The sequence below is a fragment of the Chaetodon auriga genome, chromosome 10 (genome assembly GCF_051107435.1).
Source record: "Chaetodon auriga isolate fChaAug3 chromosome 10, fChaAug3.hap1, whole genome shotgun sequence".
In the NCBI taxonomy this organism is placed as follows: domain Eukaryota; kingdom Metazoa; phylum Chordata; class Actinopteri; order Chaetodontiformes; family Chaetodontidae; genus Chaetodon; species Chaetodon auriga.
Window position 1 is genome coordinate 3,035,152 of NC_135083.1, and position 14,891 is coordinate 3,050,042.

The window sequence follows — 14,891 nt, forward strand, 5'->3', positions numbered from 1 at the left end:
TTAGCTGCATTTAAGCACCTTAAAAACACACATGTGGATGATGCAGGGAGCTGCACACATCTCTAAAACTGAGCATCATAAGAGAAACAATAAAACAAACGTGTTAATAAAGGAATAACTACACAGTCGAAATACCCAGTCTACCCAAACACATGTGGGCCCATTACACCACAAGCTCCGCCAGTGCCCACAGTGGCCACAATGCAAGACATAAACAAGAATGGCCCCGCTGTTAGCATTCCTGGTGTCGGACATTTTAAGGCAGCACTGACAGATCTGTGTAAAAATATATGCAGAGCGAGTATGGACCGCACAGCTGGAAAATGTCATGCGGTTTACAGCTGATGCCACTGTTTACTAAATCAACTTGAAATTCATTATCTTTGCCTGCTCTCTGCTGCGTCTGGCCCTTTTCTTCTGGTAAGGCTGCACGTGCATTCCTCTGAGAAGACAGACAGACAGACAGACAGACAGCGTAAAGGGGCTCAGTGGTGTGGAGGCCCTGGGCCGAGTGTTCGGGGTGCTGCAGTTGCACCCCTGGAAAATCGGTCCAGAACATGTGACTTCAAAACATCAGATACAAGTTAAAGCTACATCCGTCTTTCATCGGCCAACAGAACTAAAGCCCAGGCACGTAAAAACAACATGAGGTGAGAGGAGAAATAAATCACAAGTGTAGCACATTTCAAGCCTGAAACCTGACATTTGTCTTTGCTTAATCAGTGGAAGGAAAAGATACGAGAAAAAGACACAATGCAGACAAATTAGTCTTAAATAATCCTGGCATGCAGTTCCTGTAATCTCATGTTGTGGTTTATTGTGTTTGTGTACAGTTCAATAACACATTGAGGTGATTTTTTAATAAGTACAACTCATTAGATCAGTCAGCTCTGGTGAGCCACAATAATAAAACAACATGGTGCTCACTGCTGCAACACATCAATCAAGGAAGTCTTCTGCAAAAATAAATCAGCGACTTCGTCTGTCAATCTGTTACACGTCGTCAACTGACACATAACAGCAGATATACAAACACAACACTGTTAAAACAGCTTAGATCTTATTGATGAGGCCGTTACTGAGGCCAAACGATGAAAGATTCAACAAATATTCTACACAACACTCCTCAATAAGTTATCCTGCATTGTAAAACTCTGTTGTAATGTTGACATTAATGGCAAGGAAACACACACACACACACACACACACATTCCTTCCATCCATCAGGCGTTGTGGTTCTATTTCTACATTTCACACCTGGGAATCCACAGCGTCTTCTTACAGCCTCATGCACTCTGCCATGCATTAGCCACATCCAATCATGTTGATGACAAACTGGCTGTTGAAATGTGCTTGCAGCATCTGAGCCTCATGTAGGGCTGGGACTGTAGGGTCTACAATCATGTGATTTGCTGGAAGAGCCCCCCCACCCCACCCCCACCCTCTCCTTCCCCTCCCCTCCCCTCCCACCTCGCAGGCCTGCCCCTGAGTGGCCTCTGCTAGGCTATGTTTCCAGGAAAGGGGCCTACTGGACAGGCTGTGAGGCCTAGGCAGGGAGACATTGGCTCATTGAGAAAAACAAAAACAGAGAGGGGCGGTGGGAAGACTCTCCCCTCTTACATAACTCTCCCTCCATGACAGGGGGAAAAAAAGTTCCCCGCCACAATGCAAAGAAAAACCTGTCCATCCGCCTCTCCTCGCCTTGCAAAGGCTGAAGCACTTCAGGACAGGAATTCGTGCAGTACTGAAACCAGCAGCGCTTGCTCGCAGTTACACAATAGTTGCAGCTCTTCAGACATCCCACCACCACAGGCATGTCAGACAGCAGCCACATCTGAATGCACACGCTGAGATATTCCAGTCAAATCCTGTCACTGCCACTCAATTCATTCAGTGTGTTTCATGCAGTTCTGCTGTTCCTGTGCGGCCGCAACAACGCACACAACATGATGTAACACACCATGTCATTTAATGTGCTGTGCTGCACAGCTCTGGTGGTGAGACGTTTACTGTATCTGAGGAGTGGCTTTTGTGGCCTGGACTGCCCCCCTGTGGCCACAAGAGAAACTGCACAGAAACAGCAGAGAATCAGCAAAAACACTGAAGTCCGCTTCCTCAAAAAAGGCCTCAGAGGGTTTTAAAAGGCCTTCCCTTCATTTATCTTAAACACTTCCTCTTGTGGGCTGCAGGGAGACGTTACACACTTATAAACTGTGAGAAAGCCGCAGGAGGCTGTTCAGTCCTTGTTGGTGGAGTTTCAGCCAGCTTTCAACGATAATAAACATTTCTGGGCCGTATTGTGCATCATATTTTCACACTTTCTTTGATGATACAGATATTAAATTGTGACCTCTGTTTAAAAAATGCCTTCAGTTTAACCTAATCCTTTGCACTGTGTGTCATCCTGTGAAATGAACTTGTAAAATCCTCACCTGTAAGCCTGTCAACACGGAGAAACTGACCTTAATAGATTAAATAATTAGAGGGTGACTAAAAAAAGAGAAAAAGAAGTCTGTCAGGCTGTCCACAGGTGCACCTTGAAATAAAACGTCCACTCGAGCACACGTCTGATTCAGGTGTCGAACTCTGGCTGCGGCTCGATCAGGACGGTCGTGTCGTTGCCTCTCCTGGTGGACGGATCGAGCCAGGAGACTCCCAGAGCTATCAGACACAACCACACCTGCAGCGCAGACCCAGACAGATTAACATGAATCCGCTGACAATCACATATTCAGCAAGGCGCAGCGTTAAACGGTGAGTTATGCTGCTGTGTGATAGACTGTCTTTCTCTTTACATCTGTCTATACTGAATTTTCCAAGTGAGATACAGAAGAAATACGCCTCGTTCCTCCCAATACAATTAAAATCTGAAATAATAAACCACAAGTATTATCATATAAAAAGAAAACAAAATTACTCCTTAATATCTTAATGGTGCTATTAGTCACTCTAATGTAGGGCTGCAACTGACGACTGTGTTTATTATCAATTAATCTGCGAGATTAGTGTCTCGATTGATCATTTGTTCTATACCAACCAAAAAAAAAAAAAAAAAAGCCAGATATATTCATTTTAGGTCAAGAAAACCAGCAAACATTGACATTTTTGCTTAAAAAGTGATTTAAACAATCAATCATCAAAATTGTTGCACATCAATTTGCTGTTGATTGACTGATCATTTCTGCTCTATTTGAAAAATAAACATGAACATGAAAAATCACATAAAAGGCGTCCATATTTGTCTAAAATGATCAGATTTTCCTTTTATAGTAAACTAGATTTTTCTCTATTTAAACATGAAACCATCTTTTCCTACCTGCCATTAGATTTTTAACTGCCTGAGAAGCTGAAGATTAAGTTGCTGGAAGAAGCTTTAAGTTGACAGCAGAATCTGTGCTGAGTCTGATGTTACCTACCAAATATCCCACAAATGTCAGGTACGCTATGGAGAGGACGGCCGCCAGCACATACAGCCACACGCTGTGGAGTGCAGCCACATAGACCACGACGAAGTACATGTTGATGGCACACACGAGCAAAATCACCAGTCCTCCTCCGATCTTACAGGCCCTGCGGGACAGAGAGAACATGTGTGTCTGAAGGAGAACCAACAACACGCTGGATTATCACCTGTCTTTGTGTTTTAGGATCCGGACAAACTTACAGTCCATTGGCAAAGTCGTTCATGAGAGAGGGCAAACTGGAGAACGTGAGGACTGGAATGAGGGCAAACGGCAACTGTGAGAGAAGCAAAAGAATGCATCAACAAAATCAATCAACCAAAAGGTAGAGGGCGCTGTAAAATCTCAGATAGTGGTCTTTATTGCTCTCAGTGGCAGAGGGAACTGGACCTTTATTTGGGACAGCCCTTTATTTTTAATTTCACCTGCTCCCCAGCTCAAACAAACAAAGCTGTAGTTACAAGTTAATTCGGTTAATTTACCAACTGTTTCCGAAATGAAGCTCGCTGTTCAAACTCAATCCTACTCGCTCCTATATTTTAATCACATTGACGTCCTCGTTTTGTGTTGCAGGTTATGAGACTGAATTTAAAGAAACCTCCCAGATGAAGCGCTGAAGGGGAACTCAGAGGTGATAAAACAGGCAAAGGTGGAGAGATGTTTGCGAACGCTTGGATGAGGCTGCCGGTGAAGCGGTCGTCTGACCTGCATGCTCTGCAGCACGTTGAGGAAGTCGTTCATGCCTGTCAGGTGCTGTATGTCCTGGAAGATGGCAACCAGCAGGGTGGGAGCGATGGCGAGGGAACGGGTCAACAACACCCGGGCGAAACGCGACCAGCGCAGGTTCAAGAAACCCTGAGGGCAGGAAAACACACCAGCCGGTGACATTTAGAAGTAAGCTGCACTTGTTTATGACGGTTTCAGCAAACAGCGCTAACTTAGATAAATACAGCCCCATTCCACACAGACGCTTCCAAAACTGGACCCAAACTGAAGCAAAACTTCAGTAAAACAACTGACTGATGTGTGACTGTGACGAAGATGAAGGACAGGGCCGACATCTTCATTGTTTCTGTGATTTCTGGCTGATTCCGCCTCCACTGACCTCCATGACAAACTGACCGGAGTACGTCCCAGTCATGGTGGAGCTCTGACCAGCTGCAAGGATCCCCACGGCCCAGATGTAGAGAGCTGCCGGGCCAAAGAAGCAGCCCAGCACCACTCCCTGTATCAGACACGCAAACAGAGAGGCCGGTCAGCAAAACCTCAGCAGCAGAAAACAAACACAGTCTTTCAACCTGTGCTTCAACAAAAACAGGAGAGGGACTCTGCTGGAAAAGAGGGGACAGCATGAAAACAATGAAAATGAAACCTGCTGTCATCAATATTTCTATACCAACAGTGGATGAAGTGACTGTATAATATGAACGAGGGTCACTCATAATGAAGAGAATTGACTCTACGGAGCATCTTTCAGCTCGTTGTTTTGAAGATTTTTATTCTTATATTTTAAAACTTTAGAATACAGCGTTTGACACAAAGGCTGTTTCACAAACTGCAGTGCTTAATGGGAAGTGAGTTTGAGAGAAGAGGAAGAGGAAGAGGAAGAGAGTTTTTGGAGCTTTAACCTACATGACAGATTAAAAGTCAGATTGTCTCTGACTGTTCTATAAATCACACATCCAACACTTAAACCTGTAATTTTATTAAAGTTATGATCTCAAGTAAGTCTGTTCAGTCACTGTGTATCGCTGTATGAGGTGACACTGCAGTGGCTGAGTCTGCGGCTAACTGATGAAAGTACTGCAATAGTTACATATTTGCAGTATTACAAACTGGGTGTCGGTCTTACTGTTAATGTTAAATGTTGTGTTAAGTTGCTGCTAATGCAAACCAAACACTTAATGCTGCTGCGGCTTCACAATAAAAGCATTTAGCTGAAAAAAGCATAGCAATAGCACTTATTGCCATTATTGATCAAAAATGCACCTACAAAATAAGACAATGGTCAATTTCTACATTTACTGACAGCAGATCAGTTTGAAGTTTTAAAGGGACTAATGGAACAAGAAGGAGCCACAGTGAGGCTGAACACCTCCAACTTCTCAGCAAGTTAAACTCCTTTCAGCTCCACTGTGCCCTGCTGTCCACAGCAAAGGGTCAATTATTGCCTGATTTCCTTACTCAACCTGGAGAGCTAAAGCTAACATGCTGAGCTGAACGTACCCCTCGATAAGCTTCACTCACCCCTTTGTAGATGTCCACCTCCAGGGTGTCATTGTTCAGAGGGAACAGATCTGAGTGAGGACTTCCTGTTTGATTGCAGGCGGTGTGCTGGAATGAAAGAATACACACACACACATCTGCAGCACAGCAGCCAAAGAAAACACACATCACAGGAGCGTCTGCAGAGATACTCACCACCTCGCTGTTTGTGCGTCCGTAGAAAGCCTCGGCGAACACGGCCACCACAAACACATTGATGAGGAAAGAGACGAACAGCGCGATGGTCGCCTCGATGAAGAAGTACTTGTTGGCCTCTTTTACTTCTTTCTTGTTCGATCGATCCACTTCTCGAGACTGAGGGAACAATCGGACATTCAAAGACTCGCCGATACACCTTCATGCAGCTGATTAAGGGGAAGCAGCTGGTCGCACCTTGACGAGAGCAGAGTGGAGGTAAATGTTGTGAGGCATGATGACGGCTCCCACGATGCCGACGGCCTGACCCAGCTGAACAGGCCCGCAGCCCTCGCAGTACGGCACGAACATCCCCTTCAGCAGCTCGCCTTGGTCTGGACTCACCGTCACGTACTGGCAGACAGTTATGATACGAAGGAATCAATGAGGCATCAGTCCAGGTTTGGAAAACATCAGTTAGCACAGGATACCTCATGTACCTGCTACCACATGATCAGCATCCAGCCAGTCACACGAATGATGATCAAGGTTCCAAATCTGTACTCATTTTGTCTGTATTTCAAAATAAGAGCCTACTGCTATTCAAGATAACTTCTTCCACTTTTTCTTTTCTTTGCCGCCTCCACTGAGGAGGTCATGTCCTCTGTCCGGTTTGTTTGTCAGAAGGATTAAAGAGAAACTTTCAGCCTGGTTTTCATGGGGGCAGGATGGAGCATGGGTCAAGGAAGAGCCCATCAAATGTTTGGGGGCTGATCTGAGTCACAGGGTGGAAACACAACTTATTTTTCACTGTCATTAACATTGTGGGATAGAGCATTAGGCCTTGTTGGAATAAATGCCATACATCTTAAAAACCAGTAGATGGCAGTAAAGTTCAACAGTGACAAAACTAGAAATACAATGACTCCATATTACAAACCACAATCACAGGTACAAATGCTCCTCCAGGGCAGCAACACATGCAGCTGCTCCAACCTCATACAGAAATTATTCAGCTCATAAATGTTTGTTACGTATGTGAAACATCTCCAATTTAGAAGGACACAATAAATAAATAAGCCCAGCTGAGATGATGAGGCTTCAGCTGGGCTCGACCATGTTTTGACATGATTCCACTGGTTTTTCTGCTGGTTTTAGTGGTGGCTGTGGTTGCAGATTTGCACATGACTCGACGGAGGTCTGTGCTCTGTGAGCGTCCTTCTAGCTTTAAACACTTTGAGCCATAACCCTCGAGGGGGAGTCTAGTGAGCTCGCTGGTGGTATTCAAGAGTGAAATCTAGGATCTGTCGACTGTCTGTCATATTGTGTTGTTTTGACTCTAAGCTATAATTGAGCCTGAGCTTCACTGACGTAATCAATGCTGCTGATCGGTTTGGGTTGACATTAAAGGGAAAGCAGACGGAGAAACATCAACACTCGGTCACGTCGGCAGATATTTAAATGTTTGTACCTCGTATCCAAACGTGATGGCCATGATGGTAATGAGCAAACCAAAGAAGGCCTCCAGCTTCCTCAGGCCTGCAGACAAACAAACAGGATGCTTCATTTCCTACAGTGACGTATTCCACTGTCATCTGAGGAGCACGTAAAGCATGCCAGGAGACAACAACCCACCGTATTTGTCTAAGAAGAGGAAGACAAACGTGTCGATGATGGTGATGAGGACACCGCCCCACAAGGGGATCCTGTCGGTAAACGCACACACACACACACACACACACACAATCAACACCACAGAAGTAATCAAGACATTGTAAGAGACGACTTCCACTCGACTACACTACACACAAACCAAACTACCAAACAGTAAATACAAGCAGCTGAAACCATCAGCCAGTTAATCCAGTATCTGGTTGACGGATGTCGTGTCTGTTCACCTGCCGACGGAGAGAAGGTTGAAGGCGATGGCGCAGCCGATGACCTCCTGCATGTCCGAGCCAATGATGGCCAGCTCCACCATCAGCCACAGGATGACACGGGGCACCTGGACACATGACACAGGTGTTCACGTTCACAGGTACAGATAATTTGAAACCAGCGTGTGGTCAAACCATCGTTTAACATGAACGCTGGGCTTCGACAGGACGCTCACCCGCCTTCTGACACGTTTTATTCTGCCCTGCTGACTGAATCCATGATGACGGTTTGGATTCAGGCTCGTTTTGGGTCTGAGCATCAGTACTTGAAATACATTAAAAAATACTCATGCATTGCTTTAGCCTCCACGGTCAGTTTCTTTTGAAATGCTCCCACCCAATCAGAAACTTGCCCCATGACAATAAAATAGCATGTGCACATAAACACTGAGCACAAACATCTGAATCTTTGCTTCTGGCTCCTTTAAAGAGCCAAACAGATGCAAACTGTGCATGTAGATGTTTCCTCACATGTACTGCAGCCTCTTAAAATGTGCGCAGCAGAGACGCAGCAGAGAACAAAAGGGCTGATCACATGATTGTTAGCCATGTGGTTAACAGTTGCTTTTCTGCTGCAGGTAACAGAGACACAGAGCTGGAGATACGCTCCCATGAATAATGAATTAAGCCACTCTGGATTTAACTGTGAACTTCAACAGACTCTGCATCTTCTCACAGCTTTTGAGAACTATCCTCACAGCTCACACTTACATTTTTTTGATTATATAATCTGAGGATTACAGCAACTGTAACAACAGAGCTCAATGCTGGTTATGCAACGAGTTACAGTAAACCAGGGCAACTTCTGCTTACAGCCTCCGGGGCGCTGTACAGTATCAGCAGGCACTTCATGCAAAGGGGGAGTCATGAACAAAGGTTACTGATGGCTCACAGTGTGATACTGGCGGTTGCAGACTTCAGCCAGGTGCATCCCGGTGACGACGCCCAGCCGAGCGGCCAACCGCTGCAGCAGCAGGCCGATGATGGTGGCTCCCAGCAGCACCCAGAGCAGCTGGAGGGACGAGAGCAGAGGCATCAGCTGCTAATCGGCCGTCTAACGAGCTCCAGCCTTCATACAAACGAATGAGAAACTAAAGTCTGTGCATCAGTGCGACTCTGAGGGAAAGAAGGGCAGAATCTGTGCGTGTTTACAAAAGCACTACAATCGGTGGTGTTTAACCTGGAGTTATACTGATTTTAGATTAGATTAAGTTAGATGAGATTCAACTTTATCAGATAATTTCATACTCACTTTGCGTCAGACCACAGAAACGGAAAAACCTACAACACTAAGAACACTGATCCTGTAAATTTGGCTGCGTTCAAACCCAGTCGGCCGTGACGGACAGGACGAACCGTGCACATTAACAGGCCGTGAGCGCGGCGGCAGACGGTGACCTCTGACCTTCTCTCTGACCAAACGTTTAAAATTTCCTGGTTCAGAAAGTCACCGCAGCAGGAAATCATTACTCTCACCTAGATGCTGTTTTATTGCTGCTGTTTGTTTTTGTTTTTCGGCGTCGTGGGCGTGCGGCCATGTTTTTTTGTGTTTCCACTGCAGGCTGAATCTGTGTGAACGAGGCTCACTTGTTTTCTGACCTTTGAGTTTGGCTTGTTTTGTGTTATTTTCACTGCAGAAAGAGAAAATGAAGTGAGATAAAATATCTTAAATCAAGGCAACATGTGCTTGTTTTTTTGTTGATATATCCTCTTACAAAGCAGTTTTTCTATTTGAGCATTTCACCTGTTTTTGTCCTTAATTATATCAGTGAGACTTCTTACTGAGTTTTTAATCACGGTCTGTTGTTTGCAAACTGAGACGAGGAAGAAGAAGAAGAAGAGAAGTGGCCATTTTCATGCTGCTCAGGTGTTTCACTGCTGACATAAAAACTTCACGAGTCTTCAGCAACTTGAGTTTTCACAGGAGAACAAAGCGTCATTTACAATCACAGACGCTGGATTTATTTGTGATCAAGCTGTTTAAGGATCCTGTACTGACAACAAACCATCTGCATCTACTTCATACTTTATGGGGAAAAAAGGAAGTGTAGTTTTACTCTTATACGATGCCGCCAGGGAGCGTCTGCCTGCACCAGAAGGCACAGCGTGGTCCAGTTTTCTTGTTTGATGGTCAGGCTTGAGGCTCGGTTGCTCTGTGAATATTCACTCCACCTCTCATTCACTTCTTTTGAAACCCTAACGAATGCAGGTATGTGCTTCCAGTTTTTCCAGGTTAAACTTTGACCTGCAGCATACTGAGACTCTCTAACATCCAGTGAAGGTGAGAGTCCCTCAGGAAGTGGGATTGTTATCATTGCTTATATAACTGGTGTTGGTGGTAAATGTACAGAACAGGTTACAACGTGTTAGTTAATAAACGTTCTGAACTACATTTTAGAGTTCTGTCTGCAGTGAAGACGCAAACAGGTGGAGGGTTTACAGGTCAGATACGGGTTTCGCGTGTACGTGGATGCTGCATGGCCAGCAATGACGGATGTGAACTATTCAACTATTGTGATAATCTATTAATCGTTTCATTAATTTTTTAGGCAACAATATGAAACATTTCCTCATTTTAGCTTCTTAGTTGTGAGGATTTCCTACTTTCCTTTGTCTCAAACTTCATGATAGACATTTTGTTCTAGTTTCAATTTTTTTTAGACCAAACACACAAGTCATCATTAGTGACAGCGATCGTTACCTTGAAGCCTGCTTTAGCACCAGACTGCAGGTCGGACTCGATGTTACCTGGGTCCAGGTAGGCGATGCTCATCAGAAACCCCGGCCCGGTGAAGGCCCACAGCTTACGGAAACTAAAGCCCCACTGCAGGAGAGAGACATTCAAGCTGTAATACTAATAAAATCACACTGATGGTCACCAAGTCAACAAAAACAAACAGGAAGTTAGCATCACTTTCAATCAGGGGTGAGCGATTCACTATCTCTGTATATACTGTATATCAATAGGAATTTTATATCACGATATCAATATATATCATGATACAGTAAATTTTCAAAATTCAACAACTTTCATGTTACGTTTTGTTCTTGAAAATTCAATAAAATATTATGTTAAATAAAATTCTAAATCAATCCAGAAACTGTTTATCAAGTAGAGAGGAACGTCTGTTTCTGGCTAATCCGGCAGATTAAAGGAACAGTGTGACATTCGCTTTCTTCCCAAGTGTCAGATGAGAAGACTGACTCCACTCTCAGGTCTGTCTGTTAAATGTAAGTCCACACATACTATAGGAGCCAAGGTACCCCAGATGTTATATGGGATAGGCCTTTATTTTATTTTATTTTATTTCTATAGGTTGTTTGCCTACAGCCATAGCTTTGGACAGTGAAACTCAGTTTGGCTGTATGTTATATTATTGTATTTTCTCAGTCTCTAATTAATGTTTAGATTTATGACTTTGGATATATATTTGTACTAGGCATGTTCATTTTTTGGGGGGCTACTGGCCCTTTAAGGGACTCGGATGCTTGCTGCACTAGCGGTCTCGGAGCTGCAGTAAACAGGCAGTGAGAGGTCAGGGAATTTACACTGAGAGTGTACAGTTTTCTTACCGTAGCTGAAGTATTATTTGTGGCATACAGCCAAGTTTATAGATTAGTTAAGGAAATACTATTTGCTCCTGTAATAAGATTCCCGCTGTGGAAGAATAAACTTTCATCTGTCATCTTTTCATCGGAGTTCAGTGAAGTTTTTCCTTGCTCGCAACTAGCGGACTTCAGCACGAGTAACCTAAACAAGTCAGTGGACCGCCGGCCCCTCACACATACGTTGTTTGTTAGCTGTCTTTGTTTTGTTGATGTGGGAGTTATCTTTTTGTCTTTGTGTTTCAGGATTATGTTTAGTTTTAATGACAGACGTTTGTCATTTAACATCCCTGGACCACGAAGGGAAGAAACTTTTTCACCTTAACATGTTATCCTTTTTTCCATAAACTTCAATCAATCACCCTCAGGCGCTTAGCTTAGCATAAATGCTGGAAACAGATGGAAACAGTCATCTACCTGCTCTTCTAAAGATCACTGATCAAAATGTGCATTTTCTTTGTTTAATCCATAAAAATCCACAAATGTAAAACAGCTATGTGCTATTCCAGCACATAATCCCCCATAAAACGACAGTTTGTCATTTTTACACTCATGGATTAAACACACAAGGTTTTTAAGGGTCAGTGGATTTTTTAGGCCAGGCTAACCGTTTCCCCCTGTCTCTAGTATTTATGCTAAGCTAGGCTAACCGCCTCCTGGCTGTAGCTTTATATCAGACACACACAGAGCGGCATCAGTCTGTCTCTCTTCCTGTCACCCCTTCTCTCAGTTGAGGTTTTCCCTCATGGACTCGTGGATTACCTCACTGTCCTCCTCAGGAACCGGGACCTTCTGGTCAAAGTAAGTACTGGAAACAGGTTCATTATTCTGGTTGTTGAGGAAGACCGAGGGGCTGGACACTCTGTGTGTTTGTGTGGTCCAGACCACTGATTTCTCCTCCACCGCGTCACCTGATCACATGTGACACAACAAACAACAAACACTGAGCACACGAGTACTTAAATCACACACATAACACACACCAGATGATAGACAGATGATCCTTGCCTTGTCCTCCAGTTTGTTGTGGTTGCGGATCTGTGGGAGCACTGGGAGGCAGAGAGGAGATGTGGATGTTCTCAGGAGGAGGGTCTCTGACTGGAAGCAAACAGGTAATTATACTGGGATTACAGCCACTTACAGGATCCCAGTGCACACAGAGCTGAATCCTTCACACACAGAAAAGCCATGAGAAAACACGGCGCAGATAATCATCAGGTTGGCTGTTTGTGACATTTGTTTTGACAGCTCGCTGATCAACCTCGCTGTCGTCTGCTGCTACACAGATCCTCAGTCACCTGCAGCCGGCTGTGAGAATCACGTTCTTTGATGCCTCCTGTGTCTTCAGCACGAGCAGGACTTCACCACCTCACAGCATGGAGCACGGACCACCTCCACAACCGACCTCAGTATGTGAGGACTGTGAGTCCGACACGGCCCGTCCCTTCCTCTTCATCATCTTCACTGCAGACTTCATGCACAAATCAGCAAACCCTCTCCGGCAGCTCGGCCATCGCAGCCTCATCGCCGGTTGGTGACGGTGGAACTGTCTCCACATCAGTGCAGGGAAAACCAAAGAGTTGGTGGTGGACCTCTGCAGGGTCCACAGCAGTCGTATCAGGGTAGCTTCGTCTGACGTCAGATGGCAGGGACGATGATGATGATGATGATGATGGTGATGCTCACAGCTGGGTTTCCAGGTTTGGGTCAGAGTCAGTTTCACACAGAGCTGCTCGCAGCAGCAGGTCGTTGCTTTGCAGCTCAATGATTTCATGTTGCTGGTTCCACATTAAACAAACAATGTGTTCAGTTCCTTTTGTTGACTTTCACATCCTGAAACGTCTCACCAAAACACCTGAAGGAGTTTTCACACCCGGCAGAATATTCAGATGTCACAGCAGGTTTTTATCTGATCTGAAGACGTCACCTTGGACTACAACAGACACACTTTCCCTGTTTATGACATTTCATGCATTCACTGACGACTTTATCAGACACCTGTAAAGGTTAGAGTTTCCTGCGCTGTTGAATTGGACTGTATTACACTGAGAGGTGTTTCTAATGATTTTCAAACAGGAGGAGGAAGAAGATCATAAACACATTTACAAGGTGGAATTTAGGTCTGAGATGTCGTGACAGGCTGCATTTGATAAGACAGGTGTGCCTAATAAAGTGGCCACTGAATGTAAATTTAAGGCTTAATAGATTAGTCAAGTGGTAGAAGAAGTATTCAGATTCTTTAAACCAAGTAAAAGTACTAAACTCAGACTGTAAAACATGTTAAGTAAATAAGAAGTACAATCAGTAAAATGTACAATGTGGAAAGTGTACTAAAAGTATTCAAAGTAAAAGTACTCAAAGCAGTAAAACGTCCCCTGAGACTGTTCTGCTATTATTTATTATATCATTAGATGATTATGACTCATGCATTAAAGAAAAAGCAGGATTTTACTGTAGTAGTTGAAGTATTTTGTATCGGACTGCAGCTAATGATGATTTTCATGACTGATCGATCGATTTGTCCAACCAGCAGTCCAAAAATCGACATTATTACAAACACATTCAATTTAAATGAAATACATGAAATGTTTTTTACGTGAAAAATGAGTTTAACGACGATCACAAAACACGCTAATTAAATTTCTGTCAACACTTTGATTTACTGTACTTGTATTTACTGTTGGGTTTTTTAAAGTAAAATGAAACATCATATTCTTTAACTTCTTCACGTTTTGTGTTTAAAAATGTTACTTTGTAAAGTAACTTGTCAGATAAATACACTAAAAGCAGAGAGTGGCATGAGGAGACTCGAGTACAAGTACCTCAAAATTGTACTCAAGCACAGTACTTGAGTAAATGTACTGAGTTACTTTCGTCCACTGGCTAAAGACTCAGGAGACACGAGAAAACATTTCAGGAAAAATCTGAAAATCTAAAGTTAGGAGGTGAGACCGCAGCCGGAGGACTCACCTGGCCGCAGGAAGGAAAACATCTTCTTCTTCTTCTTCGTTGGTGTCAAAAGTCTTTTCAGATTGAGCGAAACGTCTCAAACATCAGACTAAACAAGCGGCAGATCTGCGGGCGACATTCCGCTGTTACGATCCATTTTTCTAAACTGGTTTCCGGTAAAGTTTATGGAGAACAGGAACATCCGACCGGCCGAACAGGTAAGAGAGGAGGAGGAGGAGGAGGAGGAAGAGGAGGAGGAGAAACTACCTGGGGACAAAGTCACACACACCGGCAAATGTTTAACAGGTGAACCTGCTGTTACTGCTGTTTCCGTCACGTGAACCGGTTCACGCGTCAATCTGAGCTGATCCCGGACCCGGAGGAAACCGGACTCACTGAGGAATGACAAATAAAATAAGACAGGTTGTTATTTTATTTTGTTAAGAAAACAACATTTTAAGCAAATAAGCCAGAAAGAAGAACTTTATCCTCATGTACATTAACGTCAAGTTAAATGTTTTGTGTAAATATGAGGTTT

At 44.0% G+C, this 14,891-nt stretch overlaps 1 protein-coding gene across 2 annotated transcripts; it reads right to left on the minus strand.

The window, feature by feature from the left end:
- Positions 1-2,311: 2,311 nt before the first annotated feature.
- LOC143326901 (natural resistance-associated macrophage protein 2-like) lies at positions 2,312-14,562 on the minus strand. Of its 2 annotated transcripts, XM_076740941.1 has the most exons (16): positions 14,375-14,562; positions 12,413-12,502; positions 12,167-12,318; positions 10,500-10,622; positions 8,691-8,810; positions 7,760-7,866; positions 7,497-7,567; positions 7,333-7,400; positions 6,120-6,275; positions 5,883-6,041; positions 5,709-5,795; positions 4,567-4,686; positions 4,167-4,316; positions 3,665-3,738; positions 3,417-3,570; positions 2,312-2,680 (listed from the first exon to the last, which is right to left on the minus strand). In XM_076740941.1, exons 1-16 carry the CDS (start codon positions 14,394-14,396, stop codon positions 2,573-2,575), a joined length of 1,761 nt encoding a protein of 586 aa, XP_076597056.1. In that variant the 5' UTR covers positions 14,397-14,562; the 3' UTR covers positions 2,312-2,572. The 2 variants fall into 2 exon arrangements, with proteins under 2 accessions (XP_076597056.1, XP_076597055.1); XM_076740940.1 differs by lacking the exons at positions 12,413-12,502; positions 14,375-14,562 and having other exon boundaries at positions 12,167-12,309.
- Positions 14,563-14,891: the final 329 nt, after the last annotated feature.

What these genes read in the sequence shown, in the direction of transcription:
- LOC143326901 (XM_076740941.1), bottom strand. Translation starts at nt 14,396, where the DNA reads ATGTTTTCCTTCCTGCGGCCAG. An exon ending in TTCCTGAGGAGGACAGTGAG is followed by an intron (nt 10,623 to 12,166) that starts GTAATCCACGAG and finishes TCTCTCCTGCAG; the next exon opens with TGGGGCTTTAGTTTCCGTAA. An exon ending in AACGACTTTGCCAATGGACT is followed by an intron (nt 3,571 to 3,664) that starts GTAAGTTTGTCC and finishes TCTGTCCCGCAG; the next exon opens with GGCCTGTAAGATCGGAGGAG.